This window comes from Squalius cephalus (genome assembly GCF_949319135.1).
Source record: "Squalius cephalus genome assembly, chromosome: 23".
NCBI lineage: Eukaryota > Metazoa > Chordata > Actinopteri > Cypriniformes > Leuciscidae > Squalius > Squalius cephalus.
The window spans coordinates 17,576,560-17,599,026 of record NC_137144.1 but is presented as its reverse complement, the minus strand read 5'-3'; the positions used below and the strand labels follow the sequence as shown (position 1 = coordinate 17,599,026).

The following is a 22,467-nucleotide window of genomic DNA, read 5'->3' as shown; positions in this document are numbered from 1 at the left end:
AAATTACATTTCCTGAAATTGAGATTCACAGTAATATAATGTAATGATCATACTTTTTTTTTGTTAACTGATTTAGTATGAACAAACTTTCTTTCAATTTCCTTTTGCTATTAACAGTTCAGTTGTCTTTTGGAATTAACAACTTTCTTGTTGCTCTTTTTTTTTTCTTTTTGTATTATTTGTTTGAGTATAGGCTAATTGTTGTTAAGGATATTGTACCTCTCTAATTTACGGAAAGAAGTTAAATTTTTAGGGGCGGGATTTCAAGAGAGGTAATGAAGAGTGAATTATAGGTGGTGTTGTAGAGGTGTTGTCACGCGCATTCTTCATCAGGGCAAGGGGTGACATCATCACCAATAATGAAGGCGTCTCATCAATGGGCGCAGGGGTATAAAGGGAGCTCACCCTGTCAACTGTGAAACAACTCTAATGAACTGATATTCTGATGCTCGAACTCCCGCAACCTGTTACTCAATAAGGTGAGTTGAGTATTTTTTTGCGTTGTTGCTTTATTTCAAATCTTACTGATCTTTAGTTCAATGTAATTTTGCTGCATTTGCAAAATTATGATTACCATAAGAGCATTTATCTTTTATTTCACAGGTTCATAAAATGGTTTCCAGCATCAGTCTTGGATTTTTGGAGAAAGCAGCTGTATTTTTCTCCATCTGTATATTATTCTATTCAACAAATGCCGATAGCAAGCCATTGAGGTAAGTAGCCGCTACTTGAATATTTCCCCCCATTTTTTTTCTTTTTCTGTTGCTCGATTGTATTATAATGTGTTTTTTTTTCTCTTCAAAAGCAAACGGGCTATCAATGAAGTCCAACTTATGCATAACCTCGGGGTGCATAAACATGTTGAACTGAGGCAAGACTGGCTTCAGACGAAACTACGGGAAATCCACACGGCCGCAATCAAGAGCACAGACGCAGAGAGAACAGCACTTCTTCCAGACATTTTCCCCAATCTCAAGGATCTAAATCCAAGGGAAGCTGAAGACATCATTGCCGTTTTGGAAAAACTTATGAACCCATCGTAAAAACAGAATTTGACACCTAATGTGGACTATATACTCACTCAGGGACTGAAATCAAGCCATTCTGTTCAGCTTTTATTATTCTATTAACAATATTTATTTTTTTCTATACACAAACTATTTATATTTTTTATGTAGTTTTCCAGTTTTCTTTGGCGGCTAAGTCGTATAACATTAAGCTCAAAGCACTTCTATGTATTTATGAGTTATTTGATTGTAACATAGATTAACTGAACCCAAAAGAAAATGTAAACGAGGACCAAATCTTAAAAGAAATAGAGGAAAAGTAAATTTTCGAGGTGTTTTCTATTTTTGATGACAATATATATATATATTAAAAAAAAAAAAATAAAAAAAAAATATCGTTGTTCTTGCGTATGCCTCCTGTTTTTTTTTTTTTCTTGTCATTCAACTTTACCTTTAGTTATTTAAAAAATTGCTCTTTAAATGTGTATTTATGTATTGCCTTTCTCGTTTTTGTTGTATTCTTGTTATTATAATTTCAAATAACATGATTTCAATAGCTTACATCCTCTGCATTCTATTTTTGTATGGCTCCTTGTATGGCAGCAATGTAAATGTTTCAAAAGCAGCGTGATTCTCCTCACCAGTTGATTGGACGCAAGGTGGTTTCTACGGCGACGTCTCGTGTGTTCTCGCGATAATTCACAGTCACTCTTTCTACTTGGTTAGCCATGTAGCTTCCAAGTGTGTCAACACCGTATCCCATCGTGAACGGTGAAGATCAAACTTAAGTAAATTCATGCTAGCTATTAACTTTTGTCTGAGAGTCAGAAGCGTACACATCGCGGAGAAAGTTCAGCGTTAAGCAGAGTCAGGTGAGAGATCGTCTGTGTTTGTTTAGCGCCCACTTTTAAAAGCTAAGCTAACTGATAAGCTAACTAGATAGCTTAGTGAATCAGGTTACCAAAGTTGGAATACGTTGTCAGTTTTGTGGGCTTTTTTGGAACATTTTATTCATACTAGCTCAAACAAAGCAAGTGAACACTTGTGAAGTTGTTCTACTTTTAAACCGTATATGCCATAGTATTTTTTTCTTTCTTTAAAAAAAATAATATCAATAGCATAATATTGAGCTAGAAGGATCCTAGGATATAATTTTTCTTATAGAGCAATAATTTCTTATTAGAAAATATGAGACTTTTTTTTATTTTACTGCCTATATAGGTCCCATTTCATTTAACTGTCCATCAGCTAAACATTATTCCCGTACAGAAGTAACGTTTGAGTTCTTATCAACATTACGCAATATCCAGTAGGGCTCAAGGAATCAAATCAAAATCCCAGAAATCTCACTTTATCCAGTTGGATCTTATTTGATTTTTAGAGGATTTTTCTTCTTATATGATGTTATATTTGTTCTTCTTATATTATATTATATTATGTTATATTATTATATTCCTTTAGGATCCAATTGACAAGGATCATGTATTCAAGGTTCATAAGTCAAAACTCTGCTTGTGTGTCAACAATGTCAAAAGGTGTGTGTTTGTCCATAAAAAAACTATGCATTTGGACGTAAGAAATTAATAAAAGAAAAGGCAAATTTTTGGAACAGTTAGAGCAAAAACTAATTATTTTAATTCTTTTTTTAATTCTTTTTGCTTTGTTAGGATATGAGATCTGAAGGCATATGTCCAGTAATATCAACTCAAGTAAACGCATGCCCTATCTCTTATGACAGCCACTCTAGCGATTCAGAAAATTGGGATCAAAGGACAGCGTGTCGGTCTGGGATAATCTGCAGACACTTAAGGTAATACTGGATAGTAACAAAGATTTCCAGTCATAGGAGTGTCCATCTGTTGCATGGATTTCCTATAGTTTATCTAGTCTAATTAGCATCAATAGATGCTTTTGGAGTTTAATATGTGGATTTGAAATTTCTTCTACAATTAAACCCATTGTGGTTTAATTCAAATATTAAAGGCACAATATGTAAGATTTTCACTAGAAATCACTAGAACAATTTGATATACGTTGTTGACTTGTGTACTTCCATTCTCCCAAATATTTCCAAAAAATTTCAAATCCAGAGAAATCAGCAATTTTAACCAGTTTTAACGGCCCGTGTCATTGCGTCGCCTGTCAATGACGTCATATCTGCGTTACCCTCGTTTTCCGGTTTTACCTCTGTAGAAACCACGGAAACACCAAAGACACTTTTAATAGCCTATATTATGTGTTTTATTATGGTGCTTTTCCATTACCAGTACCAGCTCGACTCGACTCGACTCGCCTCGGCTCGGCTCGCTTTTCGCTCCGTTTTCCATTGCAGATAGTACCTCCACAATAGGGCTGTCACTTTTGTGAAAAAATCCTGTTCGATTTTTGAGACATTTGTTCATTGAATCGATTGTAAAATCGATTTTCCATGTCTAAAGACGTTTCCATTTTAAACACCAAATATGATCAAATCCACGGACAACCAACAGGCATTAGGACGAACGTAAAGGGCGCTTGAGATACGCACAAGTCAGCAATACTTCTCATGATTTATTGGCGTGAAGTTTCGTGCACAATGACAAACAGGAGTGCAACATTCTCGAAAGCTGAGTGGACATAACATCAATGAAAAACATTACTGCAGTCTTCAACATGTGTTTACGATTAGAAATGTCAAACAAATTTCACCTACGTAGGCAATTGTAGACCGTAGCCCGAATCTGTATCTGTATCTGTATGCATGAGACTGTCTGAATACTGGCAGAATTCACATTTTTATAGTAAAAAGAGACGCATTATGCAGAAGTATATTTTGCTGTTATGTGTGTTTGTCAGAGCCTGCAGTTGCTGTGTGACGCGCGTTTGCTGCGGGCGTATCGTGACGAGCTGGACGCGCTCCGTGAAAAGACCGTTAAAATCGATTCCCTATTTTCGTTTTCGAAACTTGTGTTGGTTGGTCCGATCGATTGTGCAATCGATTTTCGAACGTAAAGTGACAGCCCTACTCCACAATAGTACCTGGTCGTCATAGCGACGCCGCAGGAATCTGCCGTGACTTAATCTTCTATGCGACACACACCCGCTACCCACACACACAGGACAATGGAGGAAATCGAGTGTATGTTTTTGGATGTTTTTGTTTTTGCTGTTTTTTATTCAGGATACTCCGTCTGGCACGTGCAATGATGACGCAGTGAATAGTGACGATTCTCTCTGACCAATTAGCAGTCTGCCGTGTTTTCACGTCACATTTTAGTATCGCCTCAGCTCGCTTAGAACCTCGCCGGAGGTGGTATGAAAAAAAGTACCTGGAAGCAGGTACAGGTACAACTTTTACACAGTGGAAAACCAAACAAAGGCAAGGCGAGGCGAGGCGAGCTGGTACTGTGTAGTGGAAAAGCGCCATTAGACAGGTGAGGAACTGTTTTGGGTTACATTTTATTTTAAGGTGTCATTGTTACAGTGTAATTATACATTTAAGTACCGAGTAATATTAAGCAACTACATGTACTTACTATAGGGTTAGGGTAGGATTTTGTTGAGGGTTAGTTACATGTAATTATGCATAATGTACTGTTATTACTATGGTATGCACATGTAACATATTATGTAACAAGGACACTAAAATAAAGTGTTACTCTGTTTTGATACCTTAATTGACAGAAAACTAGTGTTATACAGCTCAAAACGGTAAGTTTTTTTGTTTGAATCTCGTTTTCTTGATTTACCGCGAGTAACATGTTTGTACCATGCCTCAGAGTCAATACTTTTTTGGGTCAAGTGGCTAAATTAGAAAAAACTTTATTTGTAGTAACTGTAATAGAGCATTTCCTCCACCATACAATATACAGTATTTTAAAATGAACTGCACGCCATTAAGCAACACAAGTCATCCAGCTTTTATTAATATGATATTCTAATATCAATGTAGCTTACTGCAGTGTGCGACAAGTGTCTAATAGCAGAGAGTAATGTTATAACAACTTTCAACAAACTCAAATGTACAGCACTGCATTACCCCACAATTTTAATTCGTCAAATAAACTGACCTGTAGTAATTCAGCACTTGCGGCTGTTTCACTAGAATGAAATAAAAAAAAAAAGTGCATTGAAGTGATAAAAAGTAACTGTAACAAAGTTCAAGTTCATAGAAGGAGGCGACGAATGTTAAACTTAACTTTAATCATAAAATAAACAAACAACAAAGCAAAATGAGCGCCAGCAGCAAGATGGCATATAAGCATAATAAAAACAGCAATGTAAAAATGTCTCTGACTCTCGGCCCGCCCTGCATCATACGATAGTAACGTTCATAAAACTTCAATACATTAGCTTACCCATGAACATGATTTCTGCCTGAGTCCTGTCGGATTGCTTTCCATCGACTGTGGAGGTGAAGACAACAACTCCCATGATTCCATGCTCATTCACGGCGCCATAAAGCTGCGCCTTTATTGATTTTAATAAGCGACCTCAAGCGCTGAAACTTATGTACTGTGCCTTTAAATCCATTTTTATCATAGGTACTAGGGCTGCACGATATTGGAAAAAAAATTACTTTGCGATATTTTTTTCCCAACGATATATATTGCGATATTGCGTGCCATCAATCCAGGCTAAAGTCAATAATTAGCCTACCATTCCATGATATTAATAATTTCACTAAGCAAGCTTCATTACAAGTGACAAAAAGGCCACTTAATATTTTATTCCAAAATTAGAACATATTTCTGTCAAAATTCGAAAAAAATATTTCTGTCAAAAAATATTATTCTCTCTCTCTGTGTCTCTATGTTTTCGGTGCTGATGCAGTGACGTGTTCATGTAAACGGCACTTAAAAGCTGTCACAAGGAACCAGCAAAAGTAATGATTATGAATATGTAAAATATTACAATGAGACATTTTAATTGTTTATTAATAAACAAGTGTTTTCTGTAAAGATGAAGTTGACGATCTTCATCTTCGCAGTAGTGATCGCGTGGGAGAGAAATGCACTTTTCATACGGATTACATAGTTTTATTTTGTTTTGAATGGTTCTGATTAAAACTAGAGATTTCTGTAGATAATAGATATATTTATATATAGTTTTTTAGGTGTGTGAGGCGAGTAGGCTACCTTATACGCTGAGTTTCGGTTCATGGATTCAGGCGCTGGCGCCTTCGTGTCGTGATTATGTCTGCTATATTTACTTTTTATTTATTAAATTCAGGAAATTGGATAATGAAACACTGATTAAAATTAAGATACAATTAATACAAAGCGAAATTCGCTTTAAAGAAAGGCTTTGTGCTTTCTGTTTGAGGTCTCTGTGAAAGTTTTAAAGCAGTCTTTTAGTGCCGCTTTCATAACGGTCGCATCCGTAATGGAGAACTGTCACGTAACATTGTTTTTTCCTCATAAATGCGAACACGAAAAATATTATTATTATTTTTTATTTTTTTTATTCTTTTTAAAAAAGACAACCATCCACAACTTTATAACACTCCAGCAAAGTACCTCTTTTTGGTCAACATCCTCCTTTTTGTAGACGAAATAGTCCCAAATAGCTGATTTTGACTTTCTTTTTGGTACGAAATCTTTCTTTTTTTTTTTTTTTCGGCGGATCCTCTTCGTCGCCCATTTTTAGCTATAGGATGCCAGTGAATGTTGGCTGTGAGCGCGGTGAGCTGCGGCACAGCGAACCAATCACTGTGCAAGTACGCAGAACGTGCAAGTCACCCCAGCAAAAAGCAATACAACAAACTCGTGTTTACTGTGTGCTACCCTGGTGCTACCTTTCTCTTAATACACCATGGGTGCTACTACCCTTCACATCGCATGTTCCGGCGATGTGACTATCGCTCATTCGCACATCGCGATGTCGATGTTAAAACAGAATATCGTTCAGCCCTAATAGGTACACTTCAACTGTGAGAGACAGAATCTAAAACAAAAATCCAGAAAATCACATTGTATGATTTTTAAATAATTAATTAGCATTTTATTGCATGACATAAGTATTTGATCACCTACCAACCAGTAAGAATTCCGGCTCTCACAGACCTGTTAGTTTTTCTTTAAGAAGCCCTCCTGTTCTCCACTCATTACCTGTATTAACTGCACCTGTTTGAACTCGTTACCTGTATAAAAGACACCTGTCCACACTCTCAATCAAACAGACTCCAACCTCTCCACAATGGCCAAGACCAGAGAGCTGTGTAAGGACATCAGGGATAAAATTGTAGACATGCACAAGGCTGGGATGGGCTACAGGACAATAGCCAAGCAGCTTGGTGAGAAGGCAACAACTGTTGGCGCAATTATTAGAAAATGGAAGAAGTTCAAGATGACGGCCAGTCTCCCTCGGTCTGGGGCACCATGCAAGATCTCACCTCGTGGGGTATCAATGATCATAAGGAAGGTGAGGGATCAGCCCAGAACTACACGGCAGGATCTGGTCAATGACCTGAAGAGAGCTGGGACCACAGTCTCAAAGAAAACCATTACTAACACACTACGCCGTCATGGATTCAAATCTTGCAGCGCACGCAAGGTCCCCCTGCTCAAGCCAGCGCATATCCTCCTGCTCAAGTCAGCGCATGTCCAGGCCCGTCTGAAGTTTGCCAATGACCATCTGGATGATCCAGAGGAGGAATGGGAGAAGGTCATGTGGTCTGATGAGACAAAAATAGAGCTTTTTGAACCATCAGTGAAGCATGGAGGTGGAAGCATCATTCTTTGGGGATGCTTTTCTGCAAAGGGGACAGGACAACTGCACCGTATTGAGGGGAGGATGGATGGGGCCATGTATCGCGAGATCTTGGCCAACAACCTCCTTCCCTCAGTAAGAGCATTGAAGATGGGTCGTGGCTGGGTTTTCCAGCATGACAACGACCCGAAACACACAGCCAGGGCAACTAAGGAGTGGCTCCGTAAGAAGCATCTCAAGGTCCTGGAGTTGCCTAGCCAGTCTCCAGACCTGAACCCAATAGAAAATCTTTGGAGGGAGCTGAAAGTCTGTATTGCCCAGCGACAGCCCCGAAACCTGAAGGATCTGGAGAAGGTCTGTATGGAGGAGTGGGCCAAAATCCCTGCTGCAGTGTGTGCAAACCTGGTCAAGAACTACAGGAAACGTATGATCTCTGTAATTGCAAACAAAGGTTTCTGTACCACATATTAAGTTCTGCTTTTCTGATGTATCAAATACTTATGTCATGCAATAAAATGCAAATTAATTACTTAAAAATCATACAATGGGATTTTCTGGATTTTTGTTTTAGATTCCGTCACTCACAGTTGAAGTGTACCTATGATAAAAATTACAGACTTCTACACGCTTTGTCAGTGGGAAAACCTGCAAAATCGGCAGTGCATCAAATACTTGTTCTCCCCACTGTATATTAAGGCTGGGTTGATGATTATATCAATTAATTGATTTTAATCGATCTTAATTTTGAGGTCTGTTCTCAAATTCCAAAATCAGTCTTTTGGTCTCCTCTATGATGTTTACAGTTGATGTGTGAACAAAAATATGTAATTATTGCAGCTTTATTACTTTTGATGTGAAAAAAGTTTTCATGACTGACACATTTTAAATGTTTATTTTTCAACTACTAATTGGAGTAGAAACAGAGAGTGTAAAAATATCCACCCTTTTTTTCAGCTGTGCTGATTCCGGAAGTATTTTTTCCATTCATTTTCCCTATAGGGATATATATATAAAAAAAAGACTGCATTATAAGCCATGAACCAAGCCAACCAGCTATGAGTTGTCACAACACTACAAACTTTCATTTAAAGCAAAAAAGTCCTTGTTTATATTATATTTAAATGCATTAAGCTGGTTGTTTTAGTGTTTATATTGATTTCTATAGGGAACTTTGCATTATGATGTATAATAAGGAATCTTCAGAGATGTATTATAAGGAAAATCACAGCCTTTGATATCATATCTGCTGTGCTTTTATCATGAGGGTCTGCATAATTTTACTTCAGTGTGCAATGAACTGTATTCGGTAATCTTTTGTTTATCAGTGCTGGCTGATATGGTCATCTTGTGACCCTGTTAGTGACTTTCATGCTGCATCATGCAAAATGAAAAATTTGGCAATGCCATGGGAGAAATACACTATTCACTGTCACCATACTAGCAAATGTTCAGTGACTGAAAGCCTGCAGTATTCATCTGGTTTCTTCTCATTGTGTTGCTGACCCGCTCCATGTAAAATTAAATGGCTGATATACGCCACTGTTATGATTACGCCAGTGTGCGTGAATTTAATTTTTTCTTTTCTTATCATGCTTCTTTTACTCTAACTATTTTTTACTATTATTTTACTATTTTTTTAAATGAGGAAAAAGGATTGAGAGCACCTCTGTACATAATGTACAACTTGAACGTCTTTATGTGTCAGCGCCACCTGCTGGCCGTTGAGAAATAGACAGCTTAGATGTAATTGGAAACAATGGCTATACAATATATACAGACCCTTTCCAAAAAATTTGAATATCATGGAAAAGTTTCTTTATTTTCATAATTCCATTCAAAACGTGAAACTTCCATAGATTATAGATTCAGGACCCACAACTTAAACGATTTCAAGTATTTAGTTGTTTATTTGTACATAATTTGGGCTTCCAGCTCATAAAACCCACGAAAACAGGATTTCAAAAAATTAGAACATTACATGAAATCACACAGTAATTACACAGTGATACCATGGTCATTGAACCAGGTTTTGGTTCTTTTGGCAGTGTGGGCAGGTGCAAATCCTGCTGGAAAATGAAGGAAGCATGAAGTGCTCTGAAAATGTCCTGGTAGACGGCTGCTCTTTCATTATAAGAGCACCATTTATTGACAAAGGTTATTATCAAAGTACTATTTTGATTGATTTTAGGTCTACTTGATAGCAGATTGTGCATTACAACACTCGCATTTTCTTCACCTTTAAATTTGCTTATTATATACCCAGGATAGGTCATAATAATAAGTCTTGGATAACACTTTTTGCCTTCCTTGACACTCGTGCGGTTGCAGAGAGGTTCACTGGGTTCATTTCGCATTGGCATGACTGCCGTGCTCCATCCCATCACGCTTTTCCTTTCATCAGCCTATTGTGTTTTCGTGCGTGAGAGAATCTACAGTATCAGGAGATATTATAAGGGTCGGGCTACGTCATCGAGGCAGCCTCCGCGTGCCACAGTAGCGGAAAAAGCGACCAGCCATTCATGCTCGCGCGAACGTCTCAGTCAGGTTACTATGCTACCGTCCTGCCGTGTCTCGCGCCGATGCTACCTGAGGGCGTCCTTTCTTCCCGGACAACAGCATTTACAGGCTGTGTTCGCAGCGAATAAGTTACACCGGAGTGCTCGCATTATGCTGAAGTTTGAAAGTAATGCCCGAGGATGCTAAGTCGCCTGGCAAGCCCTCGTTGTGCGAAGGAGCGCGCATCCTTTGTGCGTTCATTCATCAGCTGCTGCCCTGCTGCTTTGTTTTAAAGACAGGCGGGTACGTATACGCGCCTCTCTGTGTGAATTAATCTCAAAAGAGTGTCGCTTCGCTTTAGAAAGTCGTGAGATTATAAAAAAATGTTACCTCTGCGTAACAAGTCTTATTTGTAGAGAATATTCCCGATGCAGTTCCCTCATCAATATTCTATCGTTTAGAAATGAGTTGTATGCGTCATTTTAACCGTATCTGCATGCAGTGCCCTTCAGAAACGCATTGTCTTGCTGTTTAACATTAGAGGAGCGGTGTCAGCAGTGCACTGAATTATTGATGCTTTCTCTGTAAGTAACAGAATGGATTGTGCACCGTTAGTTACTTGGAAGTTTAAAAATGCATTTATTTGGTCTTTTTTTTATTCATGCTGATTGACATGAAGAAAGACATATCATCAATTGGCTTGGTTTGTCAAGAGCATGATCTTGTCCCCTAAGGGGTCCGGAGACACCACAGACATGCCTTCATCCGAATTCATTGTGGGCTACTTTTGCCTGGCACATTTATGGGCTGATGCAATAGAGAAGCAAAACAAGATCTTGACTTGTAATTATATTGCTGAGAATTGTGGATATGATTGGCAGTGGATGCATGAAATGATCTCTACGCAGCACAATACTCAGAAGCTGAATGAATGCGAGCCTGTGAGCTGAATGAATTTCTGTGTGAACTGCTTAGGGAATTGTCAGACTGCTCAGATGCTTATTACAGCTGAAGTTCAGGTTTCACCATCACATTAATGGCTGTGCTAAAACATCAATCAGACAGCAGGACTGAGGAAGCTGCTGAGAAGTGTTGCTAGATCAATTGTTTGCATAGCAGTTAGAGGTCAGACTGATTTTTATTTTTTAACAAACGAATCAGATGATTTTGTTGTATTTGAAGTGTCTTAAAAGCAATATCCAAAACCATTATTTTAACCATTTAGTCTGTTTTGCTCAAATAAATTATCTTAAGACTATAACAACAATAAAATAATACAGTGTGTATATATAATGATTTAATAATGATAACAATGTTAGTAATAATCATCATCATTTTCTTATTTAATAATCACCATTATAATACAACTTATTATTTATTATTAATTAATTCATACTATAATAAAATAATAATAATAATTATTATTATAGCATTATTTTATTTGTTACATTTTATTATCTCTACAATTTATTAATATTACTTATATATACAATATGATTTATTTAATCTCTATTATTTATTCTGTTTTGCACAATTAAATAATCTTTAGACTATAGCAGTAAAACAACGCAGTTTGTATATACAATAACCATTTTATTAATGGTAATATCATTATTATTATTATTTAATAGACACTATAATTAGTATGATTATTATTATTCATTACTCATTATTTTATATACTATGTTCTATTATGAGTTGTTTTATTTTAATTGTTTATTATTTTATTTATTCTGTTTAAGAGAGAGTTTGTATATAATAATGATAATAAAAATAATTGCATTGATGTTTGTAACATTTTATATTATACCAATATTAGTAATATTTTATTATTATTATTATTATTATTATTATCATTATTTAATTGATTCAGTAATAACTTATTTTTCCATACTATATCTATCTATCTATCTATCTATCTATCTATCTATCTATCTATACACTGTCTACTCGTTTATTTTGAGAATAAATAGTTATCACTAATTATGCAAACAATACATGGAACTTTATACTTTACCTGTAAACACAGTGTGCAGTTCTTTAGAGAGAACTGTAAAATCTCACTCTGTAAAAATATCTATGTTTGACAGGGACTGTGAAGGACACAATAGTATTTGCGGTCCATTCAATTTCTATACATGTTTATGGAAACACAAGCACATGCAAAGACGTTAAAGATTCCCAAAAGACATTTGATCAGATTAAAACCATCTAAACATCACGTAGTGACCTCTTGGTTGAATTAAGATACATTTTGCATGCTCAAAGACTACTGTGACCACACTTTACACTGAATAGTAGAAACAGTCTGATTTGATTCAGTTTCATCAGTGGGATACTATAGGTCATTGTATGTGTGCTCTGAAGCATGTGGGATAATGGAACTTGCAGCAAAACAGATGCAGCGCAACTTATTGAATTTGTTGCTGCTGTTGAGTATGGTTGTGCTGTGGGCACTGGTCACGCTCGAGTTGGTTAATGGGGTCACAAAGCTCTTGGCTGGTACAGTCATGACAGTCAAAATGAATCGAGGGGTCCATATTGGGCAGCACTTTTGCTGGGATAAATCAAGCCCTATTTCCAGCCTATTAATCTTTTATTCAGACAGAATATTCTGCCTGTGCACGCTTCAGTGGACCCTTTATGTTTTTTTTAGTGCAGGGGAAGAAAGAGGCATATCAGCTCCATGCGAAGAGCATTTTTTAAAACCGTGTTTTCTGCTTTGGTCTATGCTGTACTCCAGTCTCCTTGCTTCAAGGGCATCTGTCTTGTAATGATCCTGTTTCAGCCCCCTGGGGAATGAGAAAAAATTAACAGCACCTGGTCTGGGCATAGGCAGTCTGGATGATACAGTCTGTGTTTATAAAGGATGTATTTCTATTATATAGGCTATTATTGTTTTAATATTATAATTTAATATAGTTCAGTTTTAATGTTCAGCACAGGTTTTGTCCTGGATTTCCAAATTCAGTTATATGAAATATTGAATTTTTAATGTATTAAAAATCACCTGAAGGGATTTGGTTAAAATTAAACCCCAGTGACTTTTTCTCACAAGCACGGCACGTGAAGTGAATGAAATCGACAAATGGGAATGAATCCTCTGTGATTACACGGGTCAATACAGTGGCTTGTTGACGGATGAGGCTGTGCTGAAAGTGAACCTGCGCTGTTGTCTCTTTGTTTTTTAAGGAAGTAGTGTAAAATTGCTGTCATCACACTTCCTGCACTCAGCATCTCTTTTAGAGCCCAGAGTTCATCCAAGTTTGTTGTAAGCGCTTGCCGAGTTCCTCACGTTGCGGAGATCGGGCCACCCCTCCCTCAGCAGTCGAATGCTCACGTGTGTGTCTGACTGTGTGTTGGCTTTTCCTGGCAGTGGTCAGCCGCGTGGAGCTCAGCTGGAGGGTGAGCTGGTGAAAATGAGCCTGCACGGAGCCAGCGGAGGACCCCTGGACCACCCCAGGGAGAGGCGGCGTTCTGGAGATCGCTCCAGGGATTCTTCACACGAGAGAGGTGAAGGACAGCTGACCCCCTGCATCAGGAACGTCACCTCGCCCATACGCCAGCACCTCACTGGTGAGTTTTGGCTTCCTCATTCTGTACCAATTTAAATGCATTTGAGTTTTATAACCGACTCTATCAAAATTTATGTAATATATACATATACATACATATATATATATATATATATATATATATATATATGTATATGTAATAAAATGTATGTACATATATATATATATATATATATATATATATATATATATATATATATATATATATATATATATATATAAAATATATATATAAAATATATCTGTTTTAATTAATTTGTATTACAGAGAATTCATTATCTGTCTGTGAATGTATTTATATGTCTGTGAATGTATTTTATATATATATATATATATATATATATATATATATATATATATATATATATATATATATATATATATATATATACATTCACAGACAGATAATGAATTCTCTGTAATACAAATTAATTAAAACAGAATAAAGAGTATGTATATATGTATTACACACTACAGCATTTCCAATAAGCACCTTATGCTCATTAAGGCTGAATTTATTTGATAAAAAATATAAAAACAATATATCTTTACTATTTAAAATGACTCTTTTCTGTTTAAATATATTTTAAAATGCTAAAGCTGTATTTTCAGCATCATTACTCCAGTCTTCAGTGTCACATGATCCTTCAGAAATCATTCTAATATGCTGATTTGCTGCTCAAGAAACATTTTTTATCATTATCAATGAGAAGGTCAATCAAATCTCCATGACACAAACAAAGGAAAAGGAAAAAAAATTTAAAATAAGTTTGTGATACATTTTTAAGGAGCATTTGATCAATATAAATTATTGGAATTAGATACTTTTGTAAAATATTACATTCCTTTGTCAATTTTTGATCAATTTAATTCATCCATGCTCAATTGAGTATTAATTTACAATATAAAAAAAACTTAGCAACTCCAAAGTTTTGAATGGTTGTCATTTATTTAATCAGATTCATCAGATTATTACAATATCTAGCTACAAATATGAAAATTTGTCATTGAATTATTGTTTTCTTTGTATACATGACGGATTATAAAGGCCAATGCAGACAGACGACAACAGACACTTTGGGTTTTGTCGGTTCATTGTTACCACTTGTTACCCGGCGTCTCCTGGAGTCTGTCAGAGCTTGTTTTCGTCGATTGAACATATCGAATCCGCACTTGTCGGGTCGTGGAATGTCTGAGAAGTGGCATACTGTAATCTGGTGATTGTCCTCATTGGTCGGCGTCTGTTATTAATGCTGTCTCCTACTTAAGTCTGTACTGGCAAGGTTCACTTGTTTGACTCTGTCTGTCTATCTCTCACATTGATTCCTCAGACCGTGAACGGGATTCTGGCTGCTCATCGCGCTCCACGAGTCCCAGGCCTCAAAAATCATGCACCTCCATCCTGTTCTATGGCGACTCCCACGGTAAAACCCACAGCTCTGACATGATCTACGTGTGTGAAAGCGTCAAGGAGGGACCCCGCAGTTTGAGGACTGCAGAGAGAGTTACTCTGATTGTAGATAACACACGTTTTGTGGTCGACCCATCCATCTTTACTGCCCAACCCAACACTATGCTTGGCAGGTTAGGATAAACTTCGGTCACCTCTTTCAATTTGTCTGCTTGTTATTACTTAAATATAAACATTCATTTTGACACATTGTGTCAATGTTGTAACTGGTGGGCGTTGTCTTGAAGGATGTTCGGATCTGGACGGGAACACAACTTCACACGTCCTAATGAAAAGGGAGAGTATGAGGTTGCTGAGGGAATCAGCTCCACCATGTTCAGAGCCATTTTGGTGAGTGCACTATGCTTTAAAAGCTTTATTGAGGTTATAAATATATCTTTGGCCTAGTGTACCACATATTGATTAAGTGTCGTATTAGACTGCAGTATCAAAATTTACGTGACTTCAGCATAAAGCGTACTGTTTTGTTAAAGTTTATTGCAGATATATTTCACATATAGAAATGACAACTCAAAAGAAAGCAAAGAAACCAGACATTCTGCTATTATCTTCAAAGTGTTTAGTCCCCCTTTCTGGCCTCGTCCCTTTACTGACCTTAAAATCTATCAAAATTGAATATCCTGGATGATTATTGGTCTTGAAAAAAATTGCAGGGGTTTTATATTATGAATGTACTAAACTACAAATTTTCAAGATCCACTAGTTGAAGGTTGTCTGAAGTTGTTTATATTCACCACTATCAGACAGATGGACACTAAATGCAGCTCTTTTTTGTAACTGACAGAAATTCAGCAAATTAATTATATATATATAAATATAAGTATAACTATTTATTGCACAAAACTAGCACGGTCCTCACAAAAATGTACAAATGTATTCTGCATAATAATAGAAACATTCAGGACTTGAGCAGTGAGGCTTAATTGTTTTGTTTATTAAAAAAGTTACAAAGGTTGTAGTGGGGCAATGTTTCTAAAGGGGATGAATTTAATTGGGAAATATTGCAAATACTCTGAATTTCTTTTTCGCTTTCCTGAAATTTCCCAACACAAGTGGTATTTGCATGAGATTTTCAGAGGTTTTAGGGCATAGGGGTTTTAGGGATAATTCTTTATATTTGTAAGCCGATAACCGATATATTGGCTGATAAATCAACATTTTTGAGAGCGTGATTACAAAAACAAAGTCTCACTATTAAAAACCACATCCCAAGCACACAATTATATTGTTCTCATTATAATTTTAATAGTCGATATGTCAAACTTGCATGTTGCACTTAACTAGATTTTCCTTTTTGAAGTGATTCCAATCATATTTCAAGCAATTCAAAATCATCATGGAGAACAGCGCGCATCTGAAGTGTCTCAGCTGGAAGTAAAAATACATTATTTATCGGCTTTAATATATCGACCAACTTTTCTTATTGGGCCGATAACGATAACATTAAAAATTAACATATATCGGCCGATGCCGTTATGGTGGCCGATATATCTTGCATCCCTATCTAAAAGTTAGCATAGAGCTGTGTATAATGTTTTAAAATGTGATTTATGAATAATATATTGATAATTGTAATAATTATGATAGTAAAGTCTAGTAAATTGTCAGATTAAAGAAAAATACATGTAAAATTTTATATAAACTATAAATGTTAAATTTATCAAATGTATTTTGTAGAAATATATATATATATATATATATAAAAACATAAAATATGTTTACATATTCTGAATTGACATTTTATATATAGTATCTTACATTGTGTTAAAGGTATTTTCAAAAAAAACAAAACAATTAAACTATTGCATATAATAATAATAATAATAATAATAATAATAATAATAATAATAATATGCTGGATTTTAGTTGACCGTCACAGCCAGCATTATTTGGACATCCATGGCATTCGTTACAAGCCTGTCTCTGCGGCATTGAAAGAGTTAAGCTTCTACCATGAGGCTCAGCTCAGTGGAAAAATCAGGACGGCACTACAGAAATAACAGCCATATTGAATCTTTCCCTTTTTTCAGTGAAGTGTTTTGTTCAGCGTTTTCATGCTGTCTGTGCGCTGAGCTCTTTCCACGTTTGGCTGGCTTTAAATGGATCAGTGCGTGTGAAGAGTTGGAAAAGCAAGGGGGGGTGTGTGTGTGTCTCTGGCATCGGAGCCATTTGCTTATCTTTGGAATAAGTGCTGCTTCAGTAATGGCCGCCTGTTTGTTTTTCCTCTGCGTCTCTCCCTTTTAACCGGCAGGATTACTACAAATCAGGGATAATCCGTTGCCCTGATGGGATATCCATCCCGGAGCTGAGAGAGGCATGCGACTACCTTTGCATCGCCTTCGACTACAGCACCATCAAGTGCAGAGACCTCAGTGAGTACTCATTAACATGACAAATGCACTAAACGGATTCGGCTTTTTGTGCTGGAAAACCCTCTGATTGTCTCGGCAACGGGGAAACTGGACATTATTCCAAGCATTTTGGATGTCTGAGGATGGTAGATGCGAGAGAACAGAAGTAGGTCAGTGCCATATCCAATGTGATTGCCAGAGATGGGTCACTAGACGCTGTCAGTGTGAATTGTTTACATTGTAAGCATTTATGTTATGGCTTGTTTATTTAAAGTATCATGTGTATGTGATTTCTATGGCTAAATTGAATCAGCGAGTCAGCTGCCGAATCGTAATGAGTCGATTTGAATAACGCTCTGGAACATGTCAACTGCAGGTGCGCTCATGCATGAGCTGTCTAATGATGGCGCCCGCCGGCAGTTTGAGTTCTATCTGGAGGAGATGGTGCTGCCCCTGATGGTGGCCAGCGCTCAGAGCGGAGAGAGGGAGTGTCATGTGGTGGTGCTGACGGATGACGACGTGGTCGACTGGGATGAGGAGTATCCGCCGCAGATGGGAGAGGAATACTCACAGAGTCAGTTTACTTCACCTGCACCTCAATTACACACTATTACCTGTTTGTCAATCACAGTGCTACTGCATTGTGGGTAATTTATGAGAACTGATTGTTCGTGGTCATTAGTGGTGTGTGCTTGTGGTTTTTGAATGACCTTAACCCTAGTGTTTGTACAGGCATATCTTGTGTGCCCTTGTAGACAATAAAATGAGTGAACACTGATAGCTGTATAGAACACTCTAGCATCTGCATTACAATACTAATAACAGCATAGAACACTGCATAACAACATTATATAGCATATGGCAACACGCTCTATCAAAAGACCGGCTCTATCAAAGATCAGTGTAGCTTTAGTAGTATTATATGTCATTTTTGCACTCGAGGTCACAATGGTTTTGTGTCTTTTGTGTATCGCAGTTATATACAGCACAAAACTATACCGGTTCTTCAAATACATTGAAAACCGAGACGTTGCCAAGTCTGTACTGAAGGACAGAGGACTGAAGAAAATTCGATTAGGCATCGAAGGTAAGAAAAGATTTTCACTTGTTTGCTTTCTGTTCGTTCACGCATTTAAAAAAAATCCAAAAAATGGTCATTAAAGGGTTAGTTCACCCAAAAATGAAAATTCTGTCAGTAATTACTCACCCTCATGTCATTCCAAACGAGTAAGAGCTTCGTTCATCTTCGGAACACAAATTAAGATATTTTTAATGAAATCCGCAACGTAATTATCACGGTCAAGCCCCAGAAAGGCAGTAAAGACTTCGTTAAAGTAGTCCATGTGACTCCAGTGGTTCAACCTTAATGTTATGAAGCAATAAGAATACTTTTTGTGCGCAAAAACAAACAAAAATAACGACTTAAATCAACAAATCTCCTCCATGCCAGTCTGCTACGCGATTCACGCAAGCACCATATGTGATTATGTGATCGTGCTCAGCCAATAGTGAACCAGCGTTCTGCCGTAAAACACGGAAGAGCTGTACTTTGTGAAATAGCCCAACAAAGTGAATGGCGTAAGAGAGTAGCAGGGAAGAGAGGAGAGTTTGTTGAATATTGTTGTTTTTTTCGCACAAAAATGATTATCGTCGCTTGATAAACTTATGGTTGAGCCACTGTAGTCACTTGGACTATTTTAACGCAATGTCTTTACTAACTTTTCTGGGCTGTCAGGTGAAATTAGCTAGAAGCCTATGAAGGAGTGATCCAGCTCTCAGATTTGTGTTCTGAAGATGAACGAAAGTCTTACGGGGTTGGAATAACATGAGGGTGAGTAATTACTGACAGAATTTTCATTTTTGGGTGAACTAACCCTTTAACTAATCCTAAAGCCTTTTTTATACTTTTATACTTCCCCTGGCTCTGCACCACGAGCCTCCACTGACTGCGCACGCTCCTCCCCAAACGGACGAGACGTTTATACTATACGCGATCGCCGTTCCGTTGTACTATTCTTTGAAACGACAGGGGGCGACTCTGAGTAATTGTCCTCTAAACTATCAGGAAGCAGAGGTACACACGTGACGATGTTTGTTTTTATTACATTTCACCAAACCCTCAATACAAACAGCCTGATCTCACGGCAATTCGTACGAATTCTACGAGGTGGCTAATTCGTACGAATTCATATGACCTCACTCGTACGAATTCGTACGATTTTTGCTAAATCGTACATATTTTACGAATTGCCAATTCGTATGAATTCATACGAATGACCTACCCATGACCCCGCCCCTAAACCTACCCATCACGTGGGTTTAGACAAATCGTACAAATTCGTATGAGTGAGGTCGTACGAATTAGCCACTTTATCACTCGTACGAATTGGTCGTGAGATAGCGTTGATACAAAAGACCCCCAAAAAATGTGAACAACCCAGTAAACCTTGAGATTATTAATTGTTCTCATATACACATATTTTGTTCTAACGTCACAATGTATAAAATTAAATTAAACAACAATCTTTTAATTATTTTCTAATTTCATTAAACATTTTCATTTAATTTCATGAACATTTTTATTTAAACATGGACCTTTGTTTTCATTAAAAAGTTTCATTTGTGCTGTCGTAGGCTCATTTTGTAAATGTAAGCAATTCATTTAGACAAGCTCAAACTGGGTGCCGATAAGATAGGATGCGGCGAGTATAAACCAGGCTTTCTTCAGTGGAACATAATAAAATATATTTTGAAGAATGTTGGCAACCAAACAGTTTCGGTTCCAATACAATGGAAGTCAGTGAGGACCGAAACATCGTCGCCAACATTCTTAAAACATTTTGGGTGGACTATCCCTTGTATTAGCATTCCTGTTAATGCCGCACCTGTGTTTGCACTTAGGATACCCAACCTACAAAGAGAAAGTAAAGAAGCGACCCGGCGGGCGTCCGGAGGTGATATACAACTACGTCCAGCGGCCCTTCATCCGGATGTCCTGGGAGAAAGAGGAAGGCAAAAGCCGACACGTGGACTTTCAGTGCGTGAAAAGCAAGTCCATCACAAACCTCGCTGCAGCCGCTGCAGACATTCCTCAGGACCAGCTGGTGGTCATGCACCCTGGACCTCAGGTGGACGAACTCGACATCCTCCCCAACCACCCGCAGCCCAGCCCCCATTACGAGCCAGACCCCGATGCCTCGTCCCCGGCCATCTGACCCCCACACACACACACACACACACACACACACCCACCCGCCACTTCAGCACTGCAGAGAGAGGTCAGCCAAGACCACGTTGCCTTTCAAGTCCTCTCCCGCCTTACGAGTGTCAAACTGATCGCTGCGGCAGCACATGACCTTTGTACACTATGCCTTTCTTTCCCACAGAACTTGACCAAAGGAGGTTTTTTATTTAAGAACACACTCAAAGTTGGTAGTCACTCCTTTGATTAGTATCTGAAGTGATTATTATGGAAGCATATTTATACCAACGAAAAAAAATGAAGTAATTGCAACTTATCTCACAATTCTGACTTTTTTGCTCGCAATTCTTAGAAAACGTGTGATGAACTCAAAATTGCAAAATATAAACTTAATTGCAAGATATAAATCAGAATTGTGAGATGAAAAATGAGTTGCAATTCCATTTTTTATTCTGTGGCGGAAACGATAAACAGAATTGCGAGATGTAAACTTGGAATTCTGAGGAAAAAGTCCGAATTGTGCACAGCAAACATGTTGAAAACTTTGAATTGCAAGAAAAAAAGTCAGAATTGTGAGAGAAAAAGTCACAATTACCTTTTTATTTTTTTATCTGGTGGCAGAAACAAGCTTCCATAGATTGTACTATGTTTGTGGTGCTGTGAGACTACTGCTGTTTAACTTGGCAATAAAAAGGAGCACAACCATCTGGAACACCCCGCAAGTGAGCGACATCATGCGATGAAATCAGAATGCTTCCATTAATGTCTTTAAGCGTTCTGGTTTTGTCACGCCATGCGACGGAGCACTTGTGGAGCTTCACTTTGATGCATTTCCTTTGAATGAGTACTGAAGTGATGTCACGTTTTTATTGTACCGTACTTTTCATTTTATTGTTATTTGTAGCTGCATTGCGGTGCATCGAGAGAAAAGTTCTTGTGTACCACTTGAGAAATGTTATTTTAATAAACATGATGAAATCAGCATGCTTTGTTCATTCGAGTTGTTTCTAAATATAGAAATTACTATATGCCACTCAATTTTCATTGTAATGGAATTTTATAGCCATTTTTAAGCAAATTAAGCCATTTTAAAATATGCATTCTTTTGACAATTAAGCACATTTGCCCCGCCCAGTATTCTCATGTAATGCAAAAATGGTCATGCTAACATTTTAAAATTGAGGGGCCGTTTACTCAACATTATTTCCGACTAAAAACGGTGAGCTTTTTATGCGTTTTGGCCGGTCATTTACATTTAGCGGCCTGAAAACGTGTTTAAAAGTGCAAGTTTTTGAAAACTATATCGTTATTGTCTTTTGCAGATCCGTGTGAACGGAGATTGTTTTGACAAACGTCGCCTGTACACTAAAAAAAGAAAAGGAAAAACGTTTCCATTTTAGTACAACATTGTCGTGTAAATGCACCTTGAATCTGAATTCATTATGAAATATTTAAAACAAATAACAAAAATATTCAGTATGCTACTGTTCAAAACAGTAATATTGTAAACTTTTTATTACAATTTAAAATAACTTTTTCTATTGGAATATATTTCAAAACGTAATTTATTCCTGTGATGCAAAGCTGAATTTTCAGCATCATTACTCCAGTCTTCAGTCACATGATCCTTCAGAAATCATTCTAATATTCTGCTCAAGAAACATTTATCAATGTT

General features: G+C 37.2%; 1 protein-coding gene across 5 annotated transcripts; it reads left to right on the top strand.

Annotated features, from left to right (window-relative positions):
- Positions 1-1,708: 1,708 nt before the first annotated feature.
- btbd10a (BTB (POZ) domain containing 10a) lies at positions 1,709-21,774 on the top strand. Of its 5 annotated transcripts, XM_079858847.1 has the most exons (10): positions 1,715-1,879; positions 2,469-2,542; positions 2,675-2,817; positions 13,570-13,769; positions 15,100-15,352; positions 15,467-15,569; positions 17,491-17,611; positions 17,967-18,164; positions 18,567-18,677; positions 20,492-21,774. In XM_079858847.1, exons 3-10 carry the CDS (start codon positions 2,678-2,680, stop codon positions 20,803-20,805), a joined length of 1,440 nt encoding a protein of 479 aa, XP_079714973.1. In that variant the 5' UTR covers positions 1,715-1,879; positions 2,469-2,542; positions 2,675-2,677; the 3' UTR covers positions 20,806-21,774. The 5 variants fall into 5 exon arrangements, with proteins under 5 accessions (XP_079714976.1, XP_079714974.1, XP_079714977.1 ...); XM_079858850.1 differs by lacking the exon at positions 2,469-2,542 and having other exon boundaries at positions 1,709-1,879; positions 2,746-2,817; XM_079858848.1 differs by lacking the exon at positions 2,469-2,542 and having other exon boundaries at positions 1,711-1,879.
- The last annotated feature ends 693 nt before the right edge of the window (positions 21,775-22,467 follow it).

What these genes read in the sequence shown, in the direction of transcription:
- btbd10a (XM_079858848.1), top strand. Translation starts at nt 2,678, where the DNA reads ATGAGATCTGAAGGCATATGTCCAGTAATATCAACTCAAGTAAACGCA. An exon ending in CATCAAGTGCAGAGACCTCA is followed by an intron (nt 17,612 to 17,966) that starts GTGAGTACTCAT and finishes TGTCAACTGCAG; the next exon opens with GTGCGCTCATGCATGAGCTG. An exon ending in AATTCGATTAGGCATCGAAG is followed by an intron (nt 18,678 to 20,491) that starts GTAAGAAAAGAT and finishes GTTTGCACTTAG; the next exon opens with GATACCCAACCTACAAAGAG.